At 37.2% G+C, this 27,199-nt stretch overlaps 3 protein-coding genes across 7 annotated transcripts in view; 2 read left to right on the plus strand and 1 right to left on the minus strand.

Annotated features, from left to right (window-relative positions):
• LOC103975260 (insulin-degrading enzyme-like 1, peroxisomal) overlaps window positions 1-15,630 on the plus strand; it is a 48,927-nt gene extending 33,297 nt beyond the window's left edge. Inside the window, exons 19-26 of the mRNA XM_065101141.1 lie at window positions 40-144; window positions 6,143-6,344; window positions 6,417-6,625; window positions 11,700-11,824; window positions 11,897-11,948; window positions 12,021-12,107; window positions 14,884-15,006; window positions 15,090-15,630. Coding sequence (XP_064957213.1) covers window positions 40-144; window positions 6,143-6,344; window positions 6,417-6,625; window positions 11,700-11,824; window positions 11,897-11,948; window positions 12,021-12,107; window positions 14,884-15,006; window positions 15,090-15,356 — 1,170 coding nt within the window. The 3' untranslated portion in view covers window positions 15,357-15,630. The remainder of the gene's footprint in view (window positions 1-39; window positions 145-6,142; window positions 6,345-6,416; window positions 6,626-11,699; window positions 11,825-11,896; window positions 11,949-12,020; window positions 12,108-14,883; window positions 15,007-15,089) is intronic.
• A 2,601-nt stretch (window positions 15,631-18,231) lies between these two features.
• LOC135613182 (ethylene-responsive transcription factor 2-like) lies at window positions 18,232-18,912 on the plus strand. Its single transcript, XM_065110259.1, has one exon. It carries the CDS (start codon window positions 18,298-18,300, stop codon window positions 18,820-18,822), a length of 525 nt encoding a protein of 174 aa, XP_064966331.1. The 5' UTR covers window positions 18,232-18,297; the 3' UTR covers window positions 18,823-18,912.
• A 1,582-nt stretch (window positions 18,913-20,494) lies between these two features.
• Window positions 20,495-27,199, minus strand: part of LOC135608352 (glycine--tRNA ligase, chloroplastic/mitochondrial 2-like) — a 53,856-nt gene continuing 47,151 nt past the window's right edge. For 3 of the 5 annotated variants that reach the window (XM_065101163.1, XM_065101151.1, XM_065101170.1), the window contains 5 exons: window positions 26,448-26,537; window positions 24,634-24,735; window positions 22,616-22,697; window positions 22,421-22,506; window positions 20,495-20,868 (listed from right to left, as the gene is read on the minus strand). In XM_065101163.1, coding sequence (XP_064957235.1) covers window positions 20,770-20,868; window positions 22,421-22,506; window positions 22,616-22,697; window positions 24,634-24,735; window positions 26,448-26,537 — 459 coding nt within the window. In that variant the 3' untranslated portion in view covers window positions 20,495-20,769. Of the gene's footprint in view, window positions 20,869-22,420; window positions 22,507-22,615; window positions 22,698-23,784; window positions 23,984-24,633; window positions 24,736-26,447; window positions 26,538-27,199 lie in introns of those variants that run through there. The other 2 variants (XR_010485496.1, XR_010485497.1) reach the window with 2 other exon arrangements.

The following is a 27,199-nucleotide window of genomic DNA, read 5'->3' on the forward strand; positions in this document are numbered from 1 at the left end:
CTGTTATATATAAGCTAACATGGTTTATTAATTCTGTAGGTGATTGTACTTGGTTATAATGACAAAATGAGGATCCTCTTAGAAACTATAGTTGGTAGAATTGAGCAGTTTGAAGTGAAACCTGACAGATTTTCTGTGATCAAGGTAAGTTATAGTACCTAGTTACTACTTAAAATTGGTTACGTTGCAATAACTCCTTTTTTGGTTAAGCTACTAATTTCTTTGTGATAACTAATTAGTAAAATTTTCACATTCTGATATCATTCATTTTTGTCACTTGGAAGCTACCGAAGTGAGTATAATACATGGTCTTTACAGTTTAGATTCACATGGAGGTTGAAAAACCCACTGAAAATTTACTTATTTACTAGGTACTCGGCAAATTACTAGTGCATTTTAACTGATCTCTAATTTCATTACCAGGGTCTGCCGTACCGAACCGTACCGCCCGGTATGGGCGGTACATACCGGTCCGATAGGTTGTCGGTACACGGATCGGTTGTTACCGGTCCGAGTGCACTGTAGCACTGCTACAGTACTCGGCACACCTGGGTATACCGCTCGGTACACCTGAATGTACCGCTCGGTATACCGTATCATACCGGTACCGAGCCCAGGTCGAAATACCGGTACGGTACGGTATTGCGAACCTTGTTCATTACAATAACTATATTTCATTTCCAAATTTACAGACCGTGAGAAAATTCTTAAATTCTAATATCATACATTTTTCAAGATTAATAAACCGAGAAAATATGTTACTACTTTGTAGAATCGTATCATATGTTAATTCATGAGATTTAATAATGGATACATTGTGCTTAATGTTGTACAGTGTAGCTTTCTTAACCTATATTTTAACCATGTTCGAACTTAAACACCAAGCAGTTCAAAAAACAGAAAACTCAAGAACTTTATAAAATAGCTAGAAAAATTAGAGGCGGAAGACCATTAATAAATCATAGAGAAATTGAAAGTTCTCATGTGCTATTCTAGTTAGGAACGAATCGGAAATTCATCCATGAGCCCTTCATTTTTTTAAAATGAAATTAGAAAAATTAAATGTTAATTTGGCGTCTCTGGCCTTACATAAGTGTTCAATCTCCTGATTCTCCATTACAATTTCCTTCCCCTCAATTCACCACATACCTGAGAGGATGGATTGGACCATGTTGTCTTATCATGTCCATTCTCATCAGTCTCTTTTTCTTTGATGTTGGGCAATGATGTATGTTATGCCAAATTTTACTACCTAGTTGAAAAAATTGTTATGTTGGAGTTGACTCAAATTTTGCTAAATTTATAAAATTAAAGCTCCTTTTGTAAATTTGTACATTGATCCTTGTTACAAAAAGTTTAAAATCTCATCTACTGCCCGTACCAGTCAATGGCTATGGTTCCTGCTGTTTGAGCATGGAAACTAAATTTAAGTCACATACAACCAAAAATACAGAGCAACATTTGAGTCACTAAATTTAAGTGGTTTGAGTATGGAAAACAATAATAATGAATCAGAACATGTATACAAGGATGACAAGTTGTATCTAAAGAATACAAGCATACATGAACAAGTTCTAAGCATACTAAATTTGTTGTTAAATATGATTTCGTAGATGTTCCTATCATGTAATGGATCTTCATAGATCTATGGGAGGTGGGTCAAGGTCCTTGATGTTATTCTATTGTATATCAATGTACCATGTCTGCAGGCCTCATGCATGGAACTACTTTGGTGACATCTGGAACTGGTAAACCATGTTTTGTTGGTGCAATAATATTATAGAATTTATAACCTCATTAGAGTTGTGTGGGACGAAGCACCGCATGCAAATGCAAGTGTGGCAAGCATGGTTAATGCAGTGCACTAGAGTTGTGATCCTTATTGCTCTTGCTTGATGGTCTCGGGGATCAAACAAGATGAACGTGGTGATCTCTTGCCTCATTCTGTAGTGGTAAGCTTTCTGCTGCATATACCCAAACAATCATTGGATTTGAGTTTATACAATTAAATATCAAATTTAATCAAATCTCATATGTGGCTCCGGTGTCCATCAATGCACGAGTCGCCTTCCCATTCAGTTTGTCCACGAACATCTATAGGTTGTCATGTGCCTTTTCCTCCTTCGGCATTGGCTTAGACTGATTCAGCAATTGCATTGCTCCCATATGATGTCTTTATGATGATCATTCGTCATTGTTTGACCCCATCACTCAAGCTTGAAGAGTTAGCCTTCTCCTTTGGCTTTTGCGTAGCCTTCTCCCAGACTTGTCCTTGGAATGCATTTAGCAAATGCACCACTCCCATGCGTTGTCTTGGCGATGAGTAGTTGTTGCTACTCAAGCACGACCTTTTCGAGACAAGGGATTTCGCCTTTGCTTCACCCTTTTCCTTTGACCAGAAAAAGTCATAAGGGCATTGAGTGCCTCCATTCGCTGCAGGTATACCATTTTTTGATGATGTTCAATGCATAAAAGATATTTGTTGGACTTCAGGATATTACTTCTAGATAGATCAGGTCCCACTGGAGTGCCTTCTTTAAATCCTTCCATTTGGAAGCTTGTAAAGAGCCCTTCTACAATGGGTTCTTTGCTTCAATGATTGCACCTGCTAGCTCATGGACATTTTAACACTGCCACTCCACTTCGGTTTTAGACCGTTTAGGAAGCAGGATTGTTTGTTTACGTCATACATGTCTTGAATGTCTAACATAGAATTCACGTATCCTGATCAAGGTCTGGGGAAGTTGCCTAAACTTTTCTCGCGTGATGAACTGTGTACTTTGTCATCAACTTCCAGTTGCATCTCCCAGTGGGTGCATGACAACTTAGATATATTATTGCTAACGATACCTTAGAATCCTTCGATTTTGGTTAGATCACTAAAGTATTGGTCCATATTAAAGAGAGTTCTCTAGCTCCTTGGCATCTTGACCATCGTCGTAGCTCTATGGTTCAAGGGCCCTCACTCTAGAGATGGTCACGAGACATTCCTTCAAGTCATCCGTCAACCGTTTAACTTGGTTTCCAATCATTATTTCTCTTGCTCTCGAAAGTATTGCATGGACTCTTTCAAGTCATCCACCAACCTTTTAACTTGGTCTCTAATTGATCCAGCACTTTGTAAAGCACATCTTGCTTTCGTAGGTTTCACCAAATTTCAGTTGACAATGTTGAGATGTCGAGCTACATCTTCAATCCACCCATCCTTTCTTTGTGGCTTCTATGTCGTTCAGGTTGTCCTCCAGGGTATGCCACTTCTGCATGAGAGGGGTTTTGTTTACCAAACTCCTTTTGAGCTGCTTTGTTTGTTTTGGCATGAGTCGACCTTTTTCTTTGGAATGGTTGTGCAAGCCTATTGCCCCTTTTGTACAACAATATTAGTTTTATCATGTTGTCTCTTCGTGGCAATTCAATCTTTGTTTGAAACACTACAATGCCACTCTACACGTCCTTAGATGGAATTGCCCGAGGGATATGACACTCATGCGACACCTCGCAATGGTTAGCCTAGATCTTAACCTTGTGCAATACATTGAGGAGCTGTATAGAGAAGAATGTTATAAACGTGAATGTGCAAGAAATATATCACCGTTGCACACAAGAAGGGCAAGAAATTGTGATAAAAGCTGTCACAAACAGGCTGCACGATCACATACAATGGGGTCTCGAAGGTCAGTGCAGGCCCAATGTTCACTATCACTTTCGTTGAACTGAAAGCTTGCATAGCATACTAAGACATTGCATCACCTCTCGGACTTATAACTGATGCCCCATACTGTGCCACCTAGGGGTTTCAGGGTGCTGAGACAATTGATGTTTTTGCCACAAGGCCATCAGCCGAATTCATAACAGTGGCATACAAAAATGGGGTTGTGTTAGCCACTTTCCCCTCCATGCGATGACCACTCAACCTATAATGCTAGCTAGTTTTACAAAATCAGAAAACGAAGCCAAAAACACTGCCAATACCAAGCAAATCTAAGCTATGTCCAAGATTAGCCTAGATGGCAATATTCAGAGCTTGAATTTCAGGCAAAGGCACTGATTAGAAAGACATCTCAGATCTTTATGAACACAATCTAGTTTCTTTTACATCTTTAATAAAGACACTGAAATTATAACTTTTGCAAGAAACAAAAGTAAATATCCTCTATTTATCGTCTTGGGCATCCATGTTTATTGTTGGATACATTGCATTTTTCAAAGAAGCTTGAATTAATTTCAGAAAATTCCCCAAGCCTAGACTAGGAACAAGTTCATCTCTGCACTTTGTGGATGATGTATCGTTTCTTGGCTAATGACGTTTACGTTGGTGATGATTACACCAGATGTTGGAAGTTGGCATTTTTGCTATTTTGTCATCCCTCATATCCCATCTAATACCATGGCTTTCTTTTTTTGAATTTTCTTTTATTCAGATTTGTTGGCAGCCTAATGTTAAGAAGTTTGAAAGTAAACTATCAGGTTAGAAATGTCAACATCTATCTTTTGCGGGGAGGCTTGTGTTTGTCAACTCTATTCTGTGTGGTCTGCCACCTCATTTTTTATTGACATGCAAACTTCCAAATTGGCTTTCCTTTGCCCTAAACAAAATTATGAGAACTTCGTGGAAGGATATGGAGGTAGTCAAGGTCGGATAATGTTTGTCTCTTGATCCATTGAATCAGCAGGCTTGGGGTGCTTAAGAGTTCTCAGTATAAAGGAATTCAATCAAGCTCTTTTGGCTAATGACTAGGAAGGGTAATCTATGGCAGAAATCTCCTTTGCTTTTTGAAATAAGTATATCAGAAAAATGAAGCCTTTGTGGAAAAACATGGATGACAATCCCAATTCTCCCATTTTTGGAGCCTTGTGGACTATGACATTGGGTTCTGATTTGGTTTGCCTTCAATCATTGCAATAGTTTCCCTATTTTACTGGCACTCGGATAGAGATGGATGTATCTCAGTTGCGGTGCCTTGGCATATGGTGCCTATCCTTCAAACACCATTGTCAGCTAAGAATTAGACATGTTAGTTTTTAGCTTGTGGGGTAAAAGTGCCATCAATTGTCCTTGTACATGGAGGAAGGGCAATTCAGTGGATTCTCATGCATTCAAATAGTTTAAAGAATGTGCTTCTCTCGAAGGATATGGAATGCATCCATTGGAAATTGCAACTTTGGGAGAGTTCAGTACTGCATCGTTGTATAAATTTCTTAGCTCTGCAGGAGTTTGTACTTTTCGTGAAATCCTTTCAATGCATTGCTTCAACCAAGGCTATGTAATTCATATTGACTGCTTTGAAAGGAAAATCCATTCTGTATATATGGTGGTTAAGAAATGCTTAAGGTCTGGTGCAACTTGTGATTTGCGGGTATGCATGAATGAGATAGATTGTTTACCTAGTTTGCATCATGAAAGAAGCGCTCCTGCCAGAACTTAGAATGTGTGTTACCCCTTTAAAGCTAAAGAAGCTGGTGTTTAATTGGAGAAGAATAAAAATGAAGCCAAGTCACAAGTTTACCTGGGATGGGTTGTTACTTTCATATTCTAAGAGATTTGGAAAGCAAAGGATAAGTGTATCTTTTGAGAAGGTATAACTTCTGCTGACTTCACTATTGAGAAGTTGATTATAAACCTCTTAGAATGGAGAATTGATGTTGCACAGAGAATACTGACTAATTTTGGGGATTCTATGTGCCTTTGAAACACATCTTCTATTCTTTGTTCTCTCTTTTGTTTTTCATGTTTTTAGTGAAATAAGTTGGACAGTTCTATAATGTTGAAAAATAATAAAATTTCAACAAGATTGTTTCACTACTGTTATTCTATAAGATTCTCATTGGTTTCCTTGCATGTTTTCCCTTAAAATGTCCTGAATATTCAAAATCTTTTTACCATAAGTGTACATGTAACTGCTAATTAAAAAGGTGCTGATAGTTTTTTTATCAAATATAATTGTTACTAACATATTTTAGATGATCATTGAATAATTTTATGCAAAAAGATCCATTTTCTCTCATATTTCTTTCTTGCTTCTATTTTCATCTTTCATGCTATTTCAGTAAATGATAAAGTTTACACCTTTGTGGTTTATGTCATAGCTGATTTAGTCACTCGATTGTTCCCCAACAAAACTTGTCTTTTTTATATATTAATCAGGAATCTGTTATCAAGGAGTATCAAAATTTTAAGTTTCAACAGCCATATAAGCAAGCATTGTACCATTGTTCATTGTTACTAGAGGACCAAACCTGGCCTTGGAGTGATAAACTTGAAGTCCTACCACATCTTGAAGCAAATCATCTTGCACAATTCTCAACCACCATGCTGGAGAAGACCTTCTTAGAATTCTATATTGCAGGTTAGCATTGCTGAATAAGTGAACTTAAAAGTTGTACCATGTAATTTTCTTGTTCCATGTTAACTATTGCAGGAAACATTGAGCCAAATGAAGCAGATTCAATAGTTCAGCATATTGAAGATATATTGTTCAAGTCTACTCATCCCAAGTGCAAACCACTTTTCCCATCACAGCATCTGACGAACAGAGTCATAAAACTTGAGCGAGGTTTATGTTACTATTACCCCATTGAAGTCTTGAATGAGAAGGATGAGAATTCTGCCCTAGTCCACTATATTCAGGTGCACTTCTTTGCTTCATCATGTTTAAAATGTTGTTATCTCATACAGTGATACTTTCCTTACCTTTAATCACAAATGTGAAACATTTAAAGATAATTTTCCTTTTTAAATATCAACTGTTTAAGTACTGCAATAGTATTGAAGTATCTTTTACTAATATTAATGAAAAAGGATTAGCTTGGTTGGACATGAGTGCTTGACTGGTTCTAACACATGCAAGGCATGTCTATCCATAATTCATGTTATTAGCTGATTCAGTACCCATAAGCTTAATCCTTATCCTTATTGTGCAAGGCTGATTATATTGTGGCCTGTTTTTGTCCTTACAGTAAAAAAACAATTGGAGTCAACTAGAACTAATTGAACTTAACTGGAGTTGGCCAAAATTGACATATTATAACCTATTTGATAGCCTGAAATGACAAAAATGAAGGGAGGAGGCGTGGAGCAGAACGAGAGAAAAGAGAAGAGGGAAATCATGATAAAAATGAAAGATAAAATGAGAACCTTATGACTATAGTTGCAGATTCTGCTTCTGTTGCATTTTCTATTCTGTGGAAGCGTCACATTTACTGCTTGTCACCGATTGTTGCAATGTAAGCCATCCACATCATTGAAAATAGAACATGTTGCAATTTCAGAATATAGTTATTTTATGAACATTAAAGCCATTAACAGGTCATATTATACAAATTGATCAAAATCACGGTCGATACGACAGCGCACCGGTATGTGGACCAGAGTAAACTGAGTGGCGTATATGATATAAGGCTTGTACCTCGCACTATAAGGTGGTACAGGCAATGTACCAGACTTTTTGTCTTTTCTTTTTCTTTTAGGTACACTGCACAGACTGGTACGATACTTGTCCGAGCCCTGATTGGTATGCTATCAGCGCATGAAATTACAAACCTTGATCAATATAAAAATTCTTGTTCACATTAAACCACTTTTTAAGACTAAAAAATCATAGGCAATTCTATTAAAAAGGGCTGGATTACATGTGGATGTTTCATCCTAGTGGGGTTGCCTTTAAATAAATTTGATCTTATTCTGTTGCGGTACCCCTGGACTCTTCATATTCAAATTCTCATTGGCCTATCTTTCAGGCTAACCCATTTTCCTCAACTCATAATTGGATTCAGTTACAGTGGAGTAAGTCCAACTTGTGATGGGGATGATTTCAGGATGACTTTTTGACAATTTTTTGATCGTGCACTTATAAGTAATGATTTAAGGAAACTTTTAGGAAGCTTAAGGATTACTGCTTGTTAAGCTATCTTTATTTGATGTTTTTGTGCAGTCATTTCTCAGACCTCTCACGTTGTTTCTTTTTTCTTATTCTGCTTTTGCTTTCTTTTTCTTTTTACTTCAATCATGCTATTTGTAATAAGCCTGCAGCTTTGCTACTTTGCCTTGAAAATTTGAAGTTATATTATTTGTACCCAAGAAACTTAATCGTAGGAAAAGAGAGAAGCTTTGCAGTCTCTTGTATTCATTTTGTCCCGTATAGTTGATGTATTGGAATACTGTCAGCTGGCTAAATTTACAGCCCTCATAAAATTAGCTTATGTTGCCTAAAGTCCATCTGGTGCTTGGGGAAGAAGACCCTAATTATGGTGATATATGTATGTGCATTCAGCATATGTGAAAATTTTTTTACATCTATGATGTTAGGTCTTCTTCATCTCTTTGGTTTTCAGATTATGGAGTAAATCCTGATTTTCCATATGTTTTCATGAAAGTTGGGTATAGATGAGAGAAAAAATGGTTCAAAGAGATGAAAGTTTCAAGTTGCCAATCTCACTGTATTAAGGCTTCAGACTTGTTTTGGATAAAATACTCAAAACTAGATTGTGAAAATTTAGTATGGGTCATTCTAAACAAAGCCAACTAAACTGCATCTTTTTCTCTTTTTCTGCATTTTTTTGGCTTTTTTTTCGAAACTTGGTATGTATCGGCTTGGATTCATACCAATACGAGCTAGAACCTATCCATATCCAATAACAACAATAGTAAAGCCATGAAGACCCAACTATTTGTTGTCAACTAGATGGATCTTTTATTGCTATTAAGATATGTGAAGAATCATTTTCTTAGTTAAGAATCTTAAGTTTTTATTTATTGTTTCTATTAAAGGCTTTTATATAGGATATTTTATCTCTTACGAATCTATAGATCTTAGCACATGTCTTTACCATACTAAAATCAATAATTCTGACTCATTTTATCTTCTGTTGAAGCGATATCGAATTGATCACAAATTAAAACATATCTTTTCCTATCTTTCCTAGTAACTCTACGCATGAATGTATCTTCAATATCTAATTGATCATAGATAAAAACATTTATTTTCCTCTCTTTATTTATTTATTTTTATCTTTTCTGATAACTCCACAAATCAATCTTAATATTCTCATCAAAGTAATAAAAACTTATTTCTTAATTATTCAACACTTGGACCCATATGGTATTAGTGTAGTCAAAAGTGCTAGGCTTCATGGTCTCCAAATGCTCGAGGCGCTAGACGCTTGCTTGAGCGAAGTGAGACGCTCCCAAATATTATAATTTAAAAATTATATATCATGATTAATAAAAAAGAACTAAAACTAAAATAACACATCAAACTTGTATTCATTTAAAGTACCAAACTACATTGTCCATATCCAATAACAAAAATGACAAAACAAAGCAAGATGTGCAGCTTTAACTACAGCAAGAGGAATAATAATTGACATTTTACTGATTCACTATGGCAAATAAGGCAGCTGCTGTTCACTACAGAAGGCAGGTACTATTCACTACAGCAGGCAGCTGCTGTTCTCAACTTTACATGCACAAAGTTGTATCTTATGCATGCACAGTACATCCTAATGTTGTTGGAACAACATCAGGTGTCCAAGGAATTCATACAAACTAATGCACAGACCCACATTATGTGGGAATGCTCAAATGCTATTTCTGCTAAAAGCTTTCCATCCAATCAACAATAGGCAACAAACACTCATTGCATCCATACCAGATTTTTGCAAAACTGAATTCCAAACCGATTACTATTCATCAGGTAGAAAACATAACCTCTAGAAATTTCATGAAAAAAATCCAAAACTCAAGCATAAAAACATCCAAAGAAACAATTCCAATTTCCATATTCTTCAAATTTGACACATAAAAAATGAGTGAAGAGCGAGGAACGTAGGACGGTAGGAGGGCTGCAATGAACAAGGAAGAGGGGGGAGACGGGGGGCTGCGGTGAATGTAGGAGGGTTGCGATGGTGAACTTAGGAGGGCTGTGGTGAATGTGGCAGAGGTAGGAGGGAGGAGGGAGGGGGAGAAAGAGAGAGATATATCTGGAGGGAAGGGAAGAAGACGCTGCCACTGGAGGAAGACGCCATCGCTGTCGTTGCTATCGTCGTTTTCCGATGGGAGGAACTCTGCTGGCATGAGAAACGCACTGGGGAAAGGACTTCTGCGTTAGGCCACTCGTGGGTGGTAGTTTCTTCGATAGATACCTGGTTTAATCGAACCATATAAGTATTTTGGTTCGACTCAGTTTCGACCTAGCCTGAGTTGAACTAGGCGGGTGATCAGCCCGCCCAGCGCTTGGGTCGCACCTGAGTCAAGTCGTCTACCCTGTCCAATAGGCGGGCACTCGGGCCTCGCCTCGCCCGGCCGCCTAGGTGAGTGCCCGGACGCCCGGTGACTTCACTGTATAGCATTGTTGTTATAACAACTATCTTATAACACTTTGACCCGTATAGCAACTATCTCACAATACCCAATGATCCCATAGAATTCCTGATGCCTCTACCAACTATCTTATAACAATCCTCTATTCATCATGCATCTTTATGAAACTCATAATTTAATTGAATAAGCTTGCCAGCAAGCTATTTCTTGGTCTTTTAAACTCTTTCAAACCTCAATAAAAATACCACTATGTCCCAGATTCTTACTTATTTTCACCTCCTTTAAGCTTTTTTGCTTTACCTCACTTGGTCTAATTTTCTGTACTAATTTGTGATTACTAAACCTATCACTCTTTTCCATCTTTAAGGCTAATTCATTTATAGAATGTTCATTAAATAATTTTTCTCAATCTTTTCTTAATTTCATTATCATCAATAAGCATTTTTTTTCTTCATCTTTAATACATCTAATATTACCTAAATTTTTTAGCTTTCTTTTTTGCAATTTGATAGGTATCATTTTCCCCATCCTTAGTATCAAACTTCTTGTAAAAATTATCATAATCCTTATATCCTACCATACTAGAAGCTCTTTTGGCCTCTTTTTATATTTGAAGTATTTTTAGATTTTTTTCTCACATTTACTTTTTTTGCTAGTCTTTAAAGCATAATCTTTTAGATTACATCTTTTGTATCTTTAGATTCTCCAATTATTAAGCTCCTAATCTTTTTATCATTCTCATAAGTTTGGATATCACCCTTATTCTTGTAATCTCAATGTTATCCTTGTCTAAGTTTTGATCGTCCTCTTTATCCATCTTATTTTTGAAATTCTTATATTATTATCTTTAAAATGTCACCATCCAGTCCTAGTAGATCTAGGATCTTTTTCCTTTTTCATTTTCTTAGCAAATATCTAATACTATCAACATGTGTTGATTCGTTGAGCCTTCAGGTATAACCTTACAATTCTTAATTACTTTATCCACCATTCTAGTGAGAAAAAAGCTATCTGACAATAGACACCTGGAATTAAAAAACTTGATTGGTAGAGTGTCCATTTTACTTTATGTACAACGACAAGACCCATTCCACTTATTTCCACTTATTGCATGTGTAATGTTATGTTCACTCTGGTACAATTTATTACTACATGGCTTGTTATGCCTCACATGTACAGAAACTGAGATATTACTGGCTTTTGACCACAACCCAAAATGTTACAAAAATTAAAGCCTGTATTATTAGCAGAGTACTCCTGCCGTATACCACCAAAACATCCCTCTGACTGTTCAATTGGAATTATTTGGGATATCACAATATCGTCTCTTGTGATTATAACATTTTTGTAGGATAATTGGTTAATATCAGGTCACTATGTGCAGGTTCATCAAGATGATATCAAGTTAAATGTTAAACTTCAGCTTTTTGCTCTAATTGCCAAGCAAGCGGCATTCCATCAGCTTCGATCGGTTGAGCAACTTGGTTATATAACTGCACTTGTGCAAAGGTATGTGGAAATTCTTTTTCCACCCCTTGTAGATTCAACATGTGTGGCTAACTCTAAATATCACATACTCAGGAATGACTCTGGAGTTAGGGGAGTGCAGATCATAATTCAATCTACAATAAAGGTGAACCTCAATAACACTTTCTGATATACATATTTTTTTTACTTTTAGATTTAACTTATTTTGACTTTTCAGGATCCAGCATATCTTGATGCTAGAGTCATTGCTTTTCTCGAGATGTTTGAAAGTAAACTTTATGAAATGACTAATGAAGAATACAAGGTTGGTCACCAGTACTTTTTTCCTGGCGATTTTAAATTTATCTAGCTTAGGGACTTTGACTTGACTATGTCACTAGTTCTGGGCTTTTGCTTTAGTTCATTGTGTTTACAGCTAATTGTAATACATGCTGTTAGAGGTTAGGAATGCAATTCTGTTATTCAAAACATATAAGAAGTTAAATTCTAATTCTGTAGAAACTGCTCACAAGATTTTGAATTTTTTACTTTGCATTTGCATATTTGTTTGAATTCTGTACTAATTTTACCAAAATATATTACTTTATGCTAGTTAATCCAAATTCTGACATTATTTTTCTCTATTAAGACGAGAGGATAACCTTTGTTTCTGTTGTGCATGGTTTTTTATCAACAAAATGTTTGTAGTATACAGATGCTTGACATAGGATTAATTCGATAATAAACCACCACCATGTACCGAGGCGTATCAACGGTATACTGGGGCGTACCGATGGTATGCTCAAAATCATCAAAAAAATCTTCAAAAATACTTGAAAAATAAAAAAAGTTAGATTAGGGTTTTTAAGTTAGAAATAAATATAAATTTAGTATAATTTTAGTAAAAATAATGTAGATTGACCCAATATCGATCAATTTTTTATTAAATCATCATTAAAACTATTAATCACAGCATTAAAAAAGTTAATTAAAACCTAATTAAACCTATTATAACATCACAAACATATGATCCAATCCTTAATATGCTTACAATATAAAGATTTAACCTATTAAGTGTCTAATTGTGAAAAAAATAAATATTAAACACACTAATCACAATATTAAAGATCTTAATTACTTCCTAATTAACACTATTCTATCATAAAAAATATATCAAACAACATATTTAACATTAAGTCATACATCACATGGAATAGGTTTAATCATCTCATAAATCAATAAAAATCTAGAAAGAGAATACATACCTCTTGATTAGAATATTCTTCCTCTTAATCCTCCCAAATTAGCCTCCTAAATTTGATCCAATCCATAAATTGTAGCTTTGTTGAGTTTAGGAGAGTGAAAATTCGAGAATAAGAGAGATGTGAGTGAAAAGAATTTGAGAAAGTTTAAGAGATTAAGAAAGTGAAATGGGCAGCAAGAGGGGGGAGGAAAGGGTTTAAAAATCCCTCTAAACCTCAAACGGTCAAATTGACCATTTGAAATAGGGAATCTCAGCCCTTGATCGGTAATGGTCGAAATCCGATCGTTATTGACTAGTCTAGTACCGGTCAGTAACGATCGAATTTTGACTGCCACCGCCTAGTATAGACCTTGTATTGCCCGATATAGGGTTAAGTGATCGGTACCACTCGATAGAGGCTAGTCCGCTCATTGGTATCCTGTCGAACTGGTATGTACCACTCATATCGAACGGTATGCATTGATACAGCAAACCCTGCTCTCTATTTAAAAACAAGTGGTGACTTTGAAATCTCTTTCAGTTCCATATTCCTATATTTCTCTTTTCTCTATATTATGTCTATGATTTTGTCACTCTAAAAAGCCATTAATTTTACAGTCCATATTTCTCTTTCAAAGTTATCGTATTGTATAAATTATGCTTTGTGATTGGGATTTGCAACATGTTTCTAGAACTTTTCGTTTTTCTTTTTTTTGGCACTGGAAAGAATGATATAGAAGGATGAAATAAGTATATGAAAGGAGAAAAAATGGAAAACAAAGTGAAGTTTCAGCGAAAAAAGAAAAAAAGCACACTGGTCATGATCCCTGCACTGCTAGAGGAGTGTTCTATGATTTTGCTTCTTCCAGATACACCGTCATGATAGCATGGAGAGCGTATCCCAGAATACCCAGATTTTTTTAGTGATATTAAAGTTTATTCATTTACCCAACACCTTGAGAGAGAAAGGACACTTGAAGATTGGAATCCTAACAGCTTACAGGGGAAGCAGCAACAAGCTATGATATCCATCTGTTTATCTGTTTGGCTGTCAGACAAAATATGGTCAAGCAATTCAATTGTGTCTTCACATATACTGCTGAGGCATATCTGAAATTCGATTATTCTTAAACAAAACGACAAGTTGTTCTTGTCGGCTGACTACTTGAATGATCTAGCCCTAGATTTACACAAGCATTTCAAGCTAGCATGAAATATGGGCATAAAAATCTGTTAAGCAATTAATAGGAGATAGAAACAAAGAACATCTCCGAAGCATGCTATATTTAAGCTGTGGGGCCTGCTGTTAGTGATAGATGTTCGGTCCTGTTGATCAAGGGACAAAGTCCAGGATAAAGGCTTCTTTCAGAAGCCAGTTTACAATGGAATAGTACCTGGATCCCTCTCTTTTCTAGATCATAAGCTTCTATAAATTGTGGCCTTATTTGGTATGCCGGAAAGTAGGGGATAAAAGAGTTCCAAACAGAAAGAAATCACATCAGGGTCCTTCAAAAAAGAAAAATCATTCTCTGGGAGAAATAGTGCTGACTTTGGAAGCTTTTTTGCAAGAACAGATTTCCACCAGGTGGGTAAGAATTGAACCTTGAATAGGTAGTTTTCTCATAATAGCTTCTTTCTCTGAAAATATTTTGCAAAGCTCTAGGTTTCTACAAAAAAAAAAAATCTCTCATGAAAATCCTTTTCCAATGTTCCCCTGATGCTTTCATGGCAACCAATTTTCTTCATTGTATTTTGTATCTTGGATGTCCAGATAAGGGTTCCTAATATGTGAGTATAGAATTTCAAATTATGATGTCTGATCATTTTGAGGACTAACAGTAAAAACAAAAATTCTCAGAGCAATGTTAATGCGCTCATTGATATGAAACTTGAGAAACACAAGAACTTGCGGGAGGAGTCTGCTTTTTATTGGAGGGAAATTGTTGATGGAACTCTGAAGTTCGACAGAAGAGAGTCTGAGGTAAAGGCTTGAGATTACATCATTAGATGACTATTTTGCTATTTGACTTGTCTAATTCTGCATAATTATCTGACAAATTACAGGTTGCAGCATTAAGAGAGCTTAGCAAGGAAGAACTGTTAGATTTTTTCAGTACATATGTCAAAGTTGATTCACCACAAAGAAAAACACTTAGTGTGCAAGTCTATGGTGGCCTCCACACTGCCGAGTACAAAAAGGTAGTCCAGGAAGCCGATACACACAAAGTTTGTCAAATCAAAGACATATTTAGCTTCAGAAGATCGAGGCCCTTGTATGGTTCCTTCAAAGGAGGCCTTGGCCATATGAAACTACAGAAGACCAGGCGATAAATTTTCTTGTACATGAAGCTCATTGCAAATATTTGTACGTTATTCATTTATGATCCATTGCAAAGATATTGTTAGAATAAGTTTGGATTACATTCTCATTGGGGTTCATTCAGATTACAAGTAGTATTTGTACACACACAATGCTTCTCAAATTGGTTATTGGAAAAATTCCTGGTCAGCTGTAATTCTCATTTTGTTTAATTGTATTCGGGAACCCCTTTCTGTTACAACGACGCAAGATATTGATGATTAGAATAGTGGATTTGGTGAAACATTTGTTCGTTTCTGCTTGCAAATTTTGATTTACGCACATCACTGAATGTATCAGTTGTAGTTGGTCACGAAAATATAAATGCAGTGGAAAGTAATATTCTGATGGTTTCATTTGTTCACCAATAAATGTGCTGCGTCAATTGTAGGATCTCACAATTTTCATATGAAACGTGAGGTTTCATGATAACAGACACAAATGTGAAGTGTCTTGGTTGTTCACGCACCGTCCACTCATTGGATATGAAAAGATTATAGTGTCTCACCAATTCTATTCTGTAGGGTACCATGAAAAAGCGGATTAGTACGTTTTATTTCGAGGTCCGCCCGCCGCCACAAACATCAATTTATGTCGGATAAGTATGCCATCAGCCAAATCAACCAAGTCGCTTAGATTTCTTTCCTTAACTCAAATAGAGTTTTTCTAAATACGTTTGGAAATTACTTCTTCCTCGTCTTTAATAAGACACGTGCAAACGGGAATTATTAATCCTGCAAGCTTAAAATGAGAATTAAAAAAAATAGAATAGGGGAAAAAATTGCCTGAAAAAAAGAAAGAGAATTAGATGCTGCATATCGGTCTATCCTTAGCTTTTAACAAACCTACGTCATGTCATGTGAAGAGTTTCAACTTATCATTGTCATTCGGGATAATTATAAATTAATATCATATAGTTATAATCATTTATCATAATGTCATCGACTTTATTAACAGATGAATGACATAAAAATAATGAATCAAAATATAATTTTAATGATGGTGGCGGACGATGACATTGTGGGTGGTTGTTGTGATGGTGGTTGGTGACGATGTAGCGGTTAGCCTTGTCGATGTCAAGCTGAACATTGATGAAGAGGATGAAGAGCAAGCAGAGTGGTGAGGCATCTACGTCAGCATCATAGGAGGAAAAGGAGAAAGGTGAGGCATTTACGTCGGCATCGCACCACTCTACCTCCTCTTCCTCTTCTAGCATCACTCTGCATCTGCATTGGGGCCGGAGGAGGAAGAGGAGGTATGCGAGGAATCTACATCATTAACCATAAGAAGGGAAGAGGAAGACGAAGCAGGTGAAGCAAAGAGGATACTACCGATTGATCTCAAAATCCTAGGCAAAATGATAATTCCCATTCGGAAGGCTAACCATAATGCGGCGATTTATCGTTTATTTGTTGTCTCGCTTGTTGTATATGTTGTCGCCATCTTTCTTATACTCTCCCCACCACCACGACGCCGAAGGTGAGTGGGAAGGAGGATGAGGGTTTGTTGTCTCTCCCACTATCGAATTTGTACTCTTTAGGCCTCTATTTTATGCGATGATCAATTCTCGCCGTCCAATCGAATACTCTCTGATCGTGGGCGAAGTTGATTCGAAAGTAGGTTGCCACCATGCTGTTGTGATCGGGGTGTATGTATCATTCACACGTTAGCTAAAGCTTAAGAGCTCAAAGTAAGTGTGCCTTTTCGCCAAGCTTGCTCGCAACCTCTCTCTCATTCTCGTTGCCCACCACCCTTTTTTTGAATTTACAATGCCGCTCGACGAAGAAATCGTTCGAGGATTTGAGCACATTGCTGATGTAGATGTCTCACTTACCTCCTCTTTCTCCTCTGGCTCCGACGTAGATGGAGAGTGGCATCGGAGGAGAAAGAGGAGGTAGAGCGGTGCGGTGCCAACACAGATAGCTCACCTCCCTCCTCTTCCTCCTTCGACTTTGACGCAGATGCCTCACCGCTTTGCCTTTGTCTTCTCATTGTTGATGTTCGAATCGGCATCGACAATATCGACTACCGTATCGTTGTCATCGACCATCACCACAACAACCACCCAAAATGTCACCATATGCTACAATCGTTAAAATTATCATTTTACCTATTATTTTTATGTTATTCATACGGTATGTTCCGTTAATAAAGTCAATAACATTAGCATTTTACTATAAATTTTTAATATAAAATTTTAAATTTAAAAATTAAAATATTAGAGAAGTCTAATTAAAAGAAATACAGTGATTGTCATGACAACCTTTTAAGCAAAATGAAATCCGCAGTACTTGCACTATTTTGTTCATGCTTCAAAATTTTCAACTGATCATCGTCATAATTAGAAGACTTGACTGTGTCAAATCCTATATGGGATCCAGGGAGGCAAAAAAGGTGCCTAGTTCATGCCATGCGATCCTACTCCACGTTCACTTTCTCCGGCGTAACCCAATTAATTTATACAACTCGATTGAACTCAGACTCGCGATCAAGTATTTACCGGTTAACTCAGTGGGTTGGACTCAGATGAAGCACGCTATCCATCTTAACTTGAGCCAAGTCGACGGACTTCTGACCTGGCTCGACCCAACCCATTCCCAGGAAACAATGTTGGACCGTTGACTGATTGAAGACGAATCGCAGCCACGAGAAAGCTTCCGTCAAACGTAATGTCGTTACACAAGTAGTTTAATAGATCTTTCGCTCATGCAAATTATGCACGTGCAACCGTCGCTGCCAAGGAAGCATCGACGAACGTGAGAACGAATGAGAGATGCATGAACCTAACTTACCTCTCCTTCCTCTTATATCTCCTTCCCACCCCATCCCCCACCCTCCCATGAACTTACGCGAGCACATCCATCGATCTCTCCCTCTCCTCCTCCCGTTCTATTGCTCCCACCGGCCCAGAGAATGGAAATGCACCCCGACCTGGCTTACCTCGCCACCACCACGACAACGTCGGGTGCCGATGGCGGTAGTAGCAATGAGCCGCCCAATGCCGTGACCGAAGTTGCGCCGCCGCAACGCACAGCGCGCGAAAGGGGGAGGAACTACAGGGGGGTAAGGCAGCGGCCGTGGGGGAAGTACGCGGCGGAGATCAGGGACCCGGGGAGGAATGGGGCGAGGTTGTGGCTGGGGACCTTCGAGACCGCGGAGGCGGCGGCGATGGCCTACGACCGCGCGGCGTTCCGCATCCGTGGCTCTCGCGCGCTGCTAAACTTCCCCCTCCTCGTCAGCTCGCAGGACGCTGCAGCGAAGAGGGCGTCGACGGAGACGCCATTGGTGGGGACTAACAAGAGAAGGAAGGGAGTGGCGGTGTCAGTTTCTTCTGCCGGTTCGGAACTAACGGTTCAGAAGAATCGGTCCGGTTTAGAGACGAGCAGTGGGTTATTGATCCTCGGTTCGGAACTGGCGACCACCGTCGGTCATATATGATGAGCATTTTATCCCCTTGTAAGCAATAATTTGTCACTCGTGCAGAAAGATTTCTTTCTTCAATCGAGAAAAAAAAATGATTTTTTTTCATTTAATTGACCGAAGAATATAAAATTAAAATTTTTATTTTTAATTTTTAGTCTGATATTTTAAAGCCAAAAGCATTGCCAAGTTAACTCAATTTTGCATTGCCATGGAAGAACTGTGAATCATTCTGGCTGGAGGAGAACACATGAATCTGATGATGTGATATGGAATAGAAAGTCAAGTGTATATCTCGAGTTTATGGCACAATTCAAGATAGACAACAATAAAGGTCACATTGAATACTCATTCATTCACGGCTCTCTAAAACGTGCGATCACACTGATCTGACAATGGCTATAAACTTTGACCTGAAGGACAGATGTTTTACATGAATCTATTGACGAGTCAAAGCTAGATTACCAGAGAAAATGTGGCAAGAATAAACTATGGTCATTTCCGACTTCAGTGGATTCCCATATTCCTTGTAGAATAACTCAAGAAAAGAAAGATAAATAAATAAAAAAAGGAAATGTATTAGTTCATTCATTTGTTTTTGTCTTTAATAGATTAAATATAATTTCTTTCTTGCTAACTGATGAGCAAGAAAAGCTCAAAAAGGGAAATTTTCTTTTTGAAACATTCAAAAAAGGGAAAATTAAATAGGTAAACCTACAGAGGTCCTGACGGGCGAGAGAGAGAGAGAGAGAGAGAGAGAGAGGAGGCGCAGCCTCCGCGACCAGGATCTGACGGGCTTCTGTCAGATCCCCACTGAACCAGCGATGGAGGAGCAGCCTCCGCGACCAGCGACAGAGGTTGCGGGCGAGGGCGGGCCGCCACACCTCCGTCCTCGCCAGCAGCCGTTGGCGACGGCAAGGGCACGCCCGCGACTTCGTCGCCAGCGGTCGACGGCAAGCAGGGGATGCGAGGAGGTTGCACAGCCCCTCCGCAACCAACGACGGAGGTTGGGGGCGAGGGTGGGCCGCCCCCCCTCCTTCATCGCCCGCAGTTGACGGCGAGGGGGGTTGCGAGCGACGGCGATGGCCGTGGAGGCTATGCCTCCGATGGGTCCAGTGGACCGACGGAGGAACCTGTTCAAAAATTACGGGTGAGGCAGGGGTAAAATAGTCTGTCTATCACGTGACAAAAAAGACACACACACACACACATATATATATATATATATATATATATATATATATATATATATATATATATATATATATATATATATATAATTCATTATTCATTATTCATTATTATGATGGCGATTTGTGTGATGTATATAAGATTTCTTTTTTGTGTCCAAAACCCCTATATTCATTGGATAATGCTTTCATTCCCCTTCCCTTGATTTTAGTTTTCAAAGAATTAAGTAGTGAAGGAGTCTTTGATAAAACTAATAATATTAATTTTTTCCTTGATTCTTTGACTAGAAAATATCCCAGTAGTTTTCTTCGTTTACATGATTCACTAAATCCACCAATTTGCCCAAGTTTCTTACAAACGAGAAGCTACTCTTTGTTTATTTTATTCTATTTCATCATGGGTTATGATCTGACACAAAATTAAACGCAAGGGTATGGTGCAGACGCATAAAATTGGATGAAATCGGGTTCGTAATCCCAATAAGACAACTGCAAGAGAATGCAGCACAATAACTACAGTATCTGTTTTTCCTTTCAGAGGTTTGGAGTCGAGACCAAATAACTACAGTATTGTAGATAATTTACATTTGGCAATTTATATATTGGCGTAACTCAATTTATACTTGTGTATACAATTACAGAGCCAAGAAATCACAAAGCCTTTACATGGAAAATTTTCTCAGTAGTTGCCCAACATCACCAGGCGACAAATATTGAACATTTCTCTGGTTCTGTACATCTCACGGAGTGAGGAGAATCAAGGGAGTGGGGCAATCTAAAACCCAGGCAAAACTGAGAGATCTGCTATTCCTTTTGGTAGATCTGCGATTTTCTTGAGAATTGCAAGCCTGTTGTTCTTGATTGTTTCATCCTCCTATGCATGCATAAACAGCAACAAAATTAAAGAAAATAAAGAACGAAATAGACTACATGCGCTGCTAAAAAAGGAAACTGAAATAAGTGTTCAGCAAGCATATTCTGGTAAAGACACCTTGATACCTACTTGCATTATCAGGGAAGGACATGGAAAAAAAAGGAAAAAAAGAAAAAGAGTGGATTAAGCTTTTAGTTTAGTTGAACTAATATGGTGATATGAAATTATTCGTCTATTTCTTGACCTAGTATTAAACTTTTGAGATGCAAGTAAAAGCTCTGCAGACCAGATCATGTTGGTTCAATAGGGCTGTTCAGATTCTCAATCTAAGAACTACATCCAACAAGAAATGATTAATTTAAACCTTCATGGGTGGTTTGTGATGTTTAAGACCACCAAGAGATGTAGAGCATTGCATCTCCATACATCGAAAAAGGTAGGTTTACCCTATCTGAGAGACTTATTTATTTCCTGTCTGTGATTACATGATGGAATGGAGAAGGTTGACTCATGATGGGGAAGTCCAACATGGTGACGTACTATTAAATAATGACTTGGTTATCTGCCATTGTCCACTCGTACTACAAGTCACTATAAGTTCAAGCTTAAGATGAGCTAAATATCAGTTATAAAGAATAATGAAAATTTTGATGAATAGAAATATGCAGGACCAAAAACAAGGATGGGTACGTGATCCTAGTTATGGACAGATGAAATGGACACCATTTTGAGGGAGGAATGAGAATGATACTTAATAAAACAAATATTGAGAATGCAAATGAAATGCAAGTAATAAATAATTAATATACCAAGATTAACTTTGTAATAAATGTTTTCTTTTTATATTTGTCAAGTTTTTTATTTTATGCATAACTATAACCAATTAAAATTTAATTACAAACCAGAAAAAATATAAAACCTTTTCAGCGAGTATGGATGATTGAAATCATGGTGGATATTTGCTATAATATAATCTTCTAATTTATTCTATACCCACATGCAATTGATTGAAAGTTGATAAATACAAGTTTGACAAGATGCATGCCTGCAATATCCAAGTAGAAGAAAATTCATCAAATAAATCACACATTTGACAAGATGATAAGTCCTGATGAGGCTGACACCAAGGATTGTCGTGCCAAGTACGTGCTTAAACAGGTTGAAACATATATGCCAGAAAGGTATCAGAATGTGCCATGTTGACTTGAAACAGAGGTGCCAACATATGGCTTAAATTTTGGCCTATACCATTATGCACAAGGGCATGCCTCATCACAGATACCATCTTAGAAAGGTATTTGCACATCTTTTGCCATGAAATCACTGCCCTTGGCTCACACTACAGAATCAAATCTAAAGTACTATGCAAACGATGTCAATGATAATAACCGATTAAGGATTAAACAAAATACATACAATAGATCATAATTTCATGACAATTGTTGAACATACTGGAGAACATAATTGCCATCTCACTGTATTTAAATGACATATGTAATTCATGCATCAGAAATGCTGACAAAGTTAGTGCCAAGGATAACAGAACACTTACCACCATCACAAAGACATTGTCGAAGAAATCTTCAAGTGGTTGTAGCAATAGCAAAGAAGCTTGAAAAAAACTATCCATGCTGACACCTAGAAGACAAGCAAATGGCAAACAAAACCAGCATAACATTAACAGAAGCAAGTGCAATGCAGGTAGCCAGGTACTACAATATTCAAAATTTTAAAGAATTGAAATTACCATGGTGAACCTTAGATGTTACTTCCAAGTAGGCACTCCACAAAGCTAGTTCTTCATTCCTTTCGAATGCAGCCTCGCTTACCTACTCAACAAGTTGAGGTCAGGTGGCTGTGCTTCAGTTGGCAGCATAACAAACACAACAAAAACTAATTGCCAAGACCTTTGATTGTTAGTTCTACTTTTTAAACTTCTACTTTTGACATCAGTGGCATTTGCTTTTAATAGAAAACTGAAAACTTCTCCATATAAGCAGCAGCGCTACGTTGCACTTCAGAAGTTTATAAAACAAATATAAAATAATGATCAATTAAGAAGAGCTCCAATTTAAAAATACCAATATATACAAAGTAGTGGCACTATTGCTAGGTGAAATAAGCTTAATTGCACAATAAGTTGATAGAAGTATGTGAGAGCAAAATAAAAATAAAAGAACTGAAGATGAAATATGGTAAATGGAATATAGGATGTAGACTATATCATGTAAAGAGAACAAGCATATAGAAACTAATTATTTTTATAACAATCTCAGTCAGACCCAATTAAAGCCTCTTAATGCCCTGCAAATAGCTGAAGTTTTAAGCAGGACCTGTTGTACCCTTTCAGAATTTAAAGCACAAGCTTGGACTGGCATTGGCTTGAGGCCTTTGGGCTCGGGCTATTAAGCTTAAGGACCTCAGAGTTCTAATCAATCCTGAAACTGTTGGTGCATGAGCCCGTTATTTTAAACTGACAGGTGAAGGCCACAGGCCTATCTGGTCATTTGATTGCTCCACTGCATTAGCCCCGGATATCTAATCAACCAGTAAAGGGGTTAATGAGTCTTATTAAGTCATAGATGCCATTGATTTGGACCTGCACGATGAATTGTTAAGACCAAGTTTTAAAATAATGCACTTACCTTCTAATACTGGCTGGTATTTACAGCCCCCTACAACCAACCTCTCGATAGGCTCATGGTCTTGAGCTCACCACACAAGGGATATGACATCAAACTATACAGGGTGATTTGGTGTGGTGTAGGCTAGATCGCTTAGTAAGCTCATTGTATCAAGCTCATGGGGCAGTAAACAAACCAATACTAAACTATACCGGTTGGTACTACTAATTGCCCAGCAGTTCTTTACTTCTTTATATATATATATATATATATATATATATATATATCTCACCTTTTCTTCCTTTCCATTGCATTGTTGCCACCTACTTCACATCCAGATCGCTGTCTCCTACCAGTATATCTCCTTTTTGGCCCCCCCTCCTCTAATCCCGTTCCTACTCCCTCCTCTTCTCCTCCTCCCCTCTTCCTCTCTAGTTTGGAAGGAATGACCTTTGCCGGATGTTGGTACATTGATTCGTACCTGCCACTGACTGATATTAGCATCAGACCAAGATTTTAAACTTCGGTTAAGACTATGATCTTTTAGTAGAAGAAAAAAAATCTAGATGCTAGTATAACTGATCAGATGTGAGAGCCATACATGTTTAAATATTTAGAGAGATGACTTTTGATTACATATAAGAGCAGTCATATCACCTTGCCAAAAAGATAGTGACTTATGTGGACGGATTATAAAGTCATATTTAATGAAAGTTTGATGAATCAACATAGATTGATGGTACTAGACATCTTTTGGAAAAAAATGAAAGAGAGAAAAGATAGAAGAAAAATTTACTAGTACTAGATAATAAGGTTCATCATACCATGGCATACCGCTCGATACGAGCAGTATGTACCGATCTGATAAGAGACCGGTATAGGCGGTATATTGGTACGCCCCCATGCACCATGTGTCGGTATACTCAGTACGACTCAGTACAACTCGGTATGTATCTTACCGACAACCAGTCAATACACCAATATGGACCAGTAAGGCAAACCTTACTAGATAATATAAGGATATTTAAATATAGAATGAAACAAGAGAAGGTTTTGGAACTTAAATGAAGATAATATTAATATCTAATTAGATCAGGAGCAAGACAAAGGAGACTTTGTATAGAAATATTTATCTAATTACCTCAAAACTAGAATCAACATTCTTTCCACGAATAATTCTTGTCGGCCTTGAGTATGCTTGAACCACTTTTGAAAATATATCACCTTTGGACAAGGCCTCCATCTGCATTTGACGTCAACAAAGATAAGCTGGCAATTATTTACCTAACACCAAATAAATTAAAATCTTAAGTTGAAGTCGTTAAATGATATTTTGAAAGTACTTAAAGATAATTGGTTGTTCAAACTCGAAAGAATATGCCTTAAGAATAGTTCCACTATATATATCAGAAGCCTACGGGGATGATCAGAGCAATGCAAGGAATACAAGCTCTAAAACATGAAATACCGACAGGTAATGGTGCTAATTCTATGGAAGCAAATAATTTTGCCATCTATGCATGAGCAAAGTCATGTATTGAGTACAAGGATATATATGTTTCCCATATACTTGACCAAATATTTACAGCAAAGAGCAATGTGTACTATCTCAACTTTTGCAGCACAAAAAATGTCAATTCTGTATGCATACTTAATTGTGTTAAGAATTTTTTTTTCTGACAAAATGAAAAACAACACTCTAAAGTCTAAACCCTGTTCTGTGTTTTATCGAAGTCATGACTTTAAGCGATTGTTCAGATCCCTTGAGCAGAATACATATGTAGAATTTCAAATAATTTTATGTTGTAATCCCTCGATTTATTCATTCTGTTGTGATCTCAGTGTTTTATCTCAAATTCTGACTTGATATTGTACATGTCTCCAGAACGGCATGCAGTTGCATAAAATCTGCTCTCATTTTGGAATACCAGATAGCTATCAGCTTATCTCTCATTACCATGTACTGCCTTTAAAATACAAAAAAAAAAAATAAAAATCCCAAAGTCCAACTTATGCAAGTTGCATTGATCTGAACAGATGTGACTTCCACTTGTTTGGACCAAAAAAAATTGTGTAAATAATTTATCTTGCAAATAAAAAATAGCATCGATTGGTTTTGCATCTAGTTGTCCAAATCATGCGATAATTTCAGTTGGCAGTATCATAAGAGACTGACACATGGATTGACAGCAAAAGTTCCACTATGTGACAGATAAACGCTTCAAGCAATCATCTATTAGAAGATGGAATAATGCTGTTTTCGGAGATGTTCAATCCAGAGAGTTTTAGAGCTATCTCTGCCTCCTCTTTCTTCCGAAGAGCATAAAATTGTCATTTCCTTCAATAAATTATCTATCATCCTCAAAATGTGATGCCTAAATGCTGCAAGCTTATTCCAGTGAAGTACAGAAAGATAGACGAGTTATTGAAATTAAGAGGAAGAGAAGTAACTAAGAAGAGATACAAAAGTAGTTTAAAGATTGAAATTAATATCAAGGATCATTCCTTGCAATTCACAAGGAATTGGACATTCAACAACGGAAGAGAAGCATACAGGATACCAACATTCTGTTCATATATAGTGCCTATGGTGCTTAACATATGGAGACCGACCTGAACTAATTACAGGAACTCTTAGCACATTGTTAAATTAAATAAAACTCCTATGCCACGCGAATATTTTTCTACAAATAAACCAAAAATAATTTGTCAGACAACAAATTATCTAGAATCACAATTTTAGACAGCTGCAAATCAGATTTCATTATTGAGTTTAAATTGCAAAATAACCTTTCCTAGTAATTCCTTGGACATGCAAAATTTTATGTGTGGTATTACACCACTCCATTCCCGCCACCAATAAAAAAGGAAAAGGTGACACAATTCATGATGACAGCAATTGCATAGTAGAGAAAACAATATTCTAAAAAAGAACAGTGACTAAATATCGCTTACTTCAATGGCTGACTGTGCAGCCAGACAAGGCCAATTTGCACGCTCTGAAAGCACTGAACGGACTATTTCTGGACTTATACCCTTATCCACCTGGCAAGAGACAATTAATCTCATAAATTTCCAAAGAAAACCATGCATTTTGCAGATTGAATGTCCATACACATGTATGTTGAGAGTAAAACATATTTGCTTCCCATCATATAAACACAGACAATTGCTTAGGCAGTATCAAACATTTTTTATTCTGTTTTCATTTTCAAAAATATGTTGGTGATCACCATTTCATGTCACTTTGAAAAACAGAATGTAGATGTTTCAATGAGAGTTGTATACATTTGTTAGGTTGTCTTACTTAAATCTGTTATCTGTGATAATGGATAATGACACCTGACATAGGGGAGGCTTAAGAAAGAATGAAGCACTCTCTCCTCTTTCTGTTTGCTGTTGACTCTTGAATTGTTTTGGTTGGAAAATATGCCAACATTATTCGAGGTCTAAGAAGCACAATGACTGTTCTGATATCACAATTATGCACTTTGCTGATATTACTTGATCACTATGATTTTCAGGTTGAGGAGGAGGTGGCCATGGCAGGGACCTGTGCCGGTAGGAGGAGGCAGCAGCAACAATGACACAGAAGGCAGAGGAGGAGAAAAGGTTATTATTATTACTTATTTATTTGAGAAATGGTAGCAAATTGCCAACTTGTTCCTTTGAGAGGGATAAAATTTCACATTAAAGTTGTTGATAAA

The sequence above is a fragment of the Musa acuminata genome, chromosome BXJ1-2 (assembly GCF_036884655.1).
Source record: "Musa acuminata AAA Group cultivar baxijiao chromosome BXJ1-2, Cavendish_Baxijiao_AAA, whole genome shotgun sequence".
Classification (NCBI taxonomy): domain Eukaryota; kingdom Viridiplantae; phylum Streptophyta; class Magnoliopsida; order Zingiberales; family Musaceae; genus Musa; species Musa acuminata.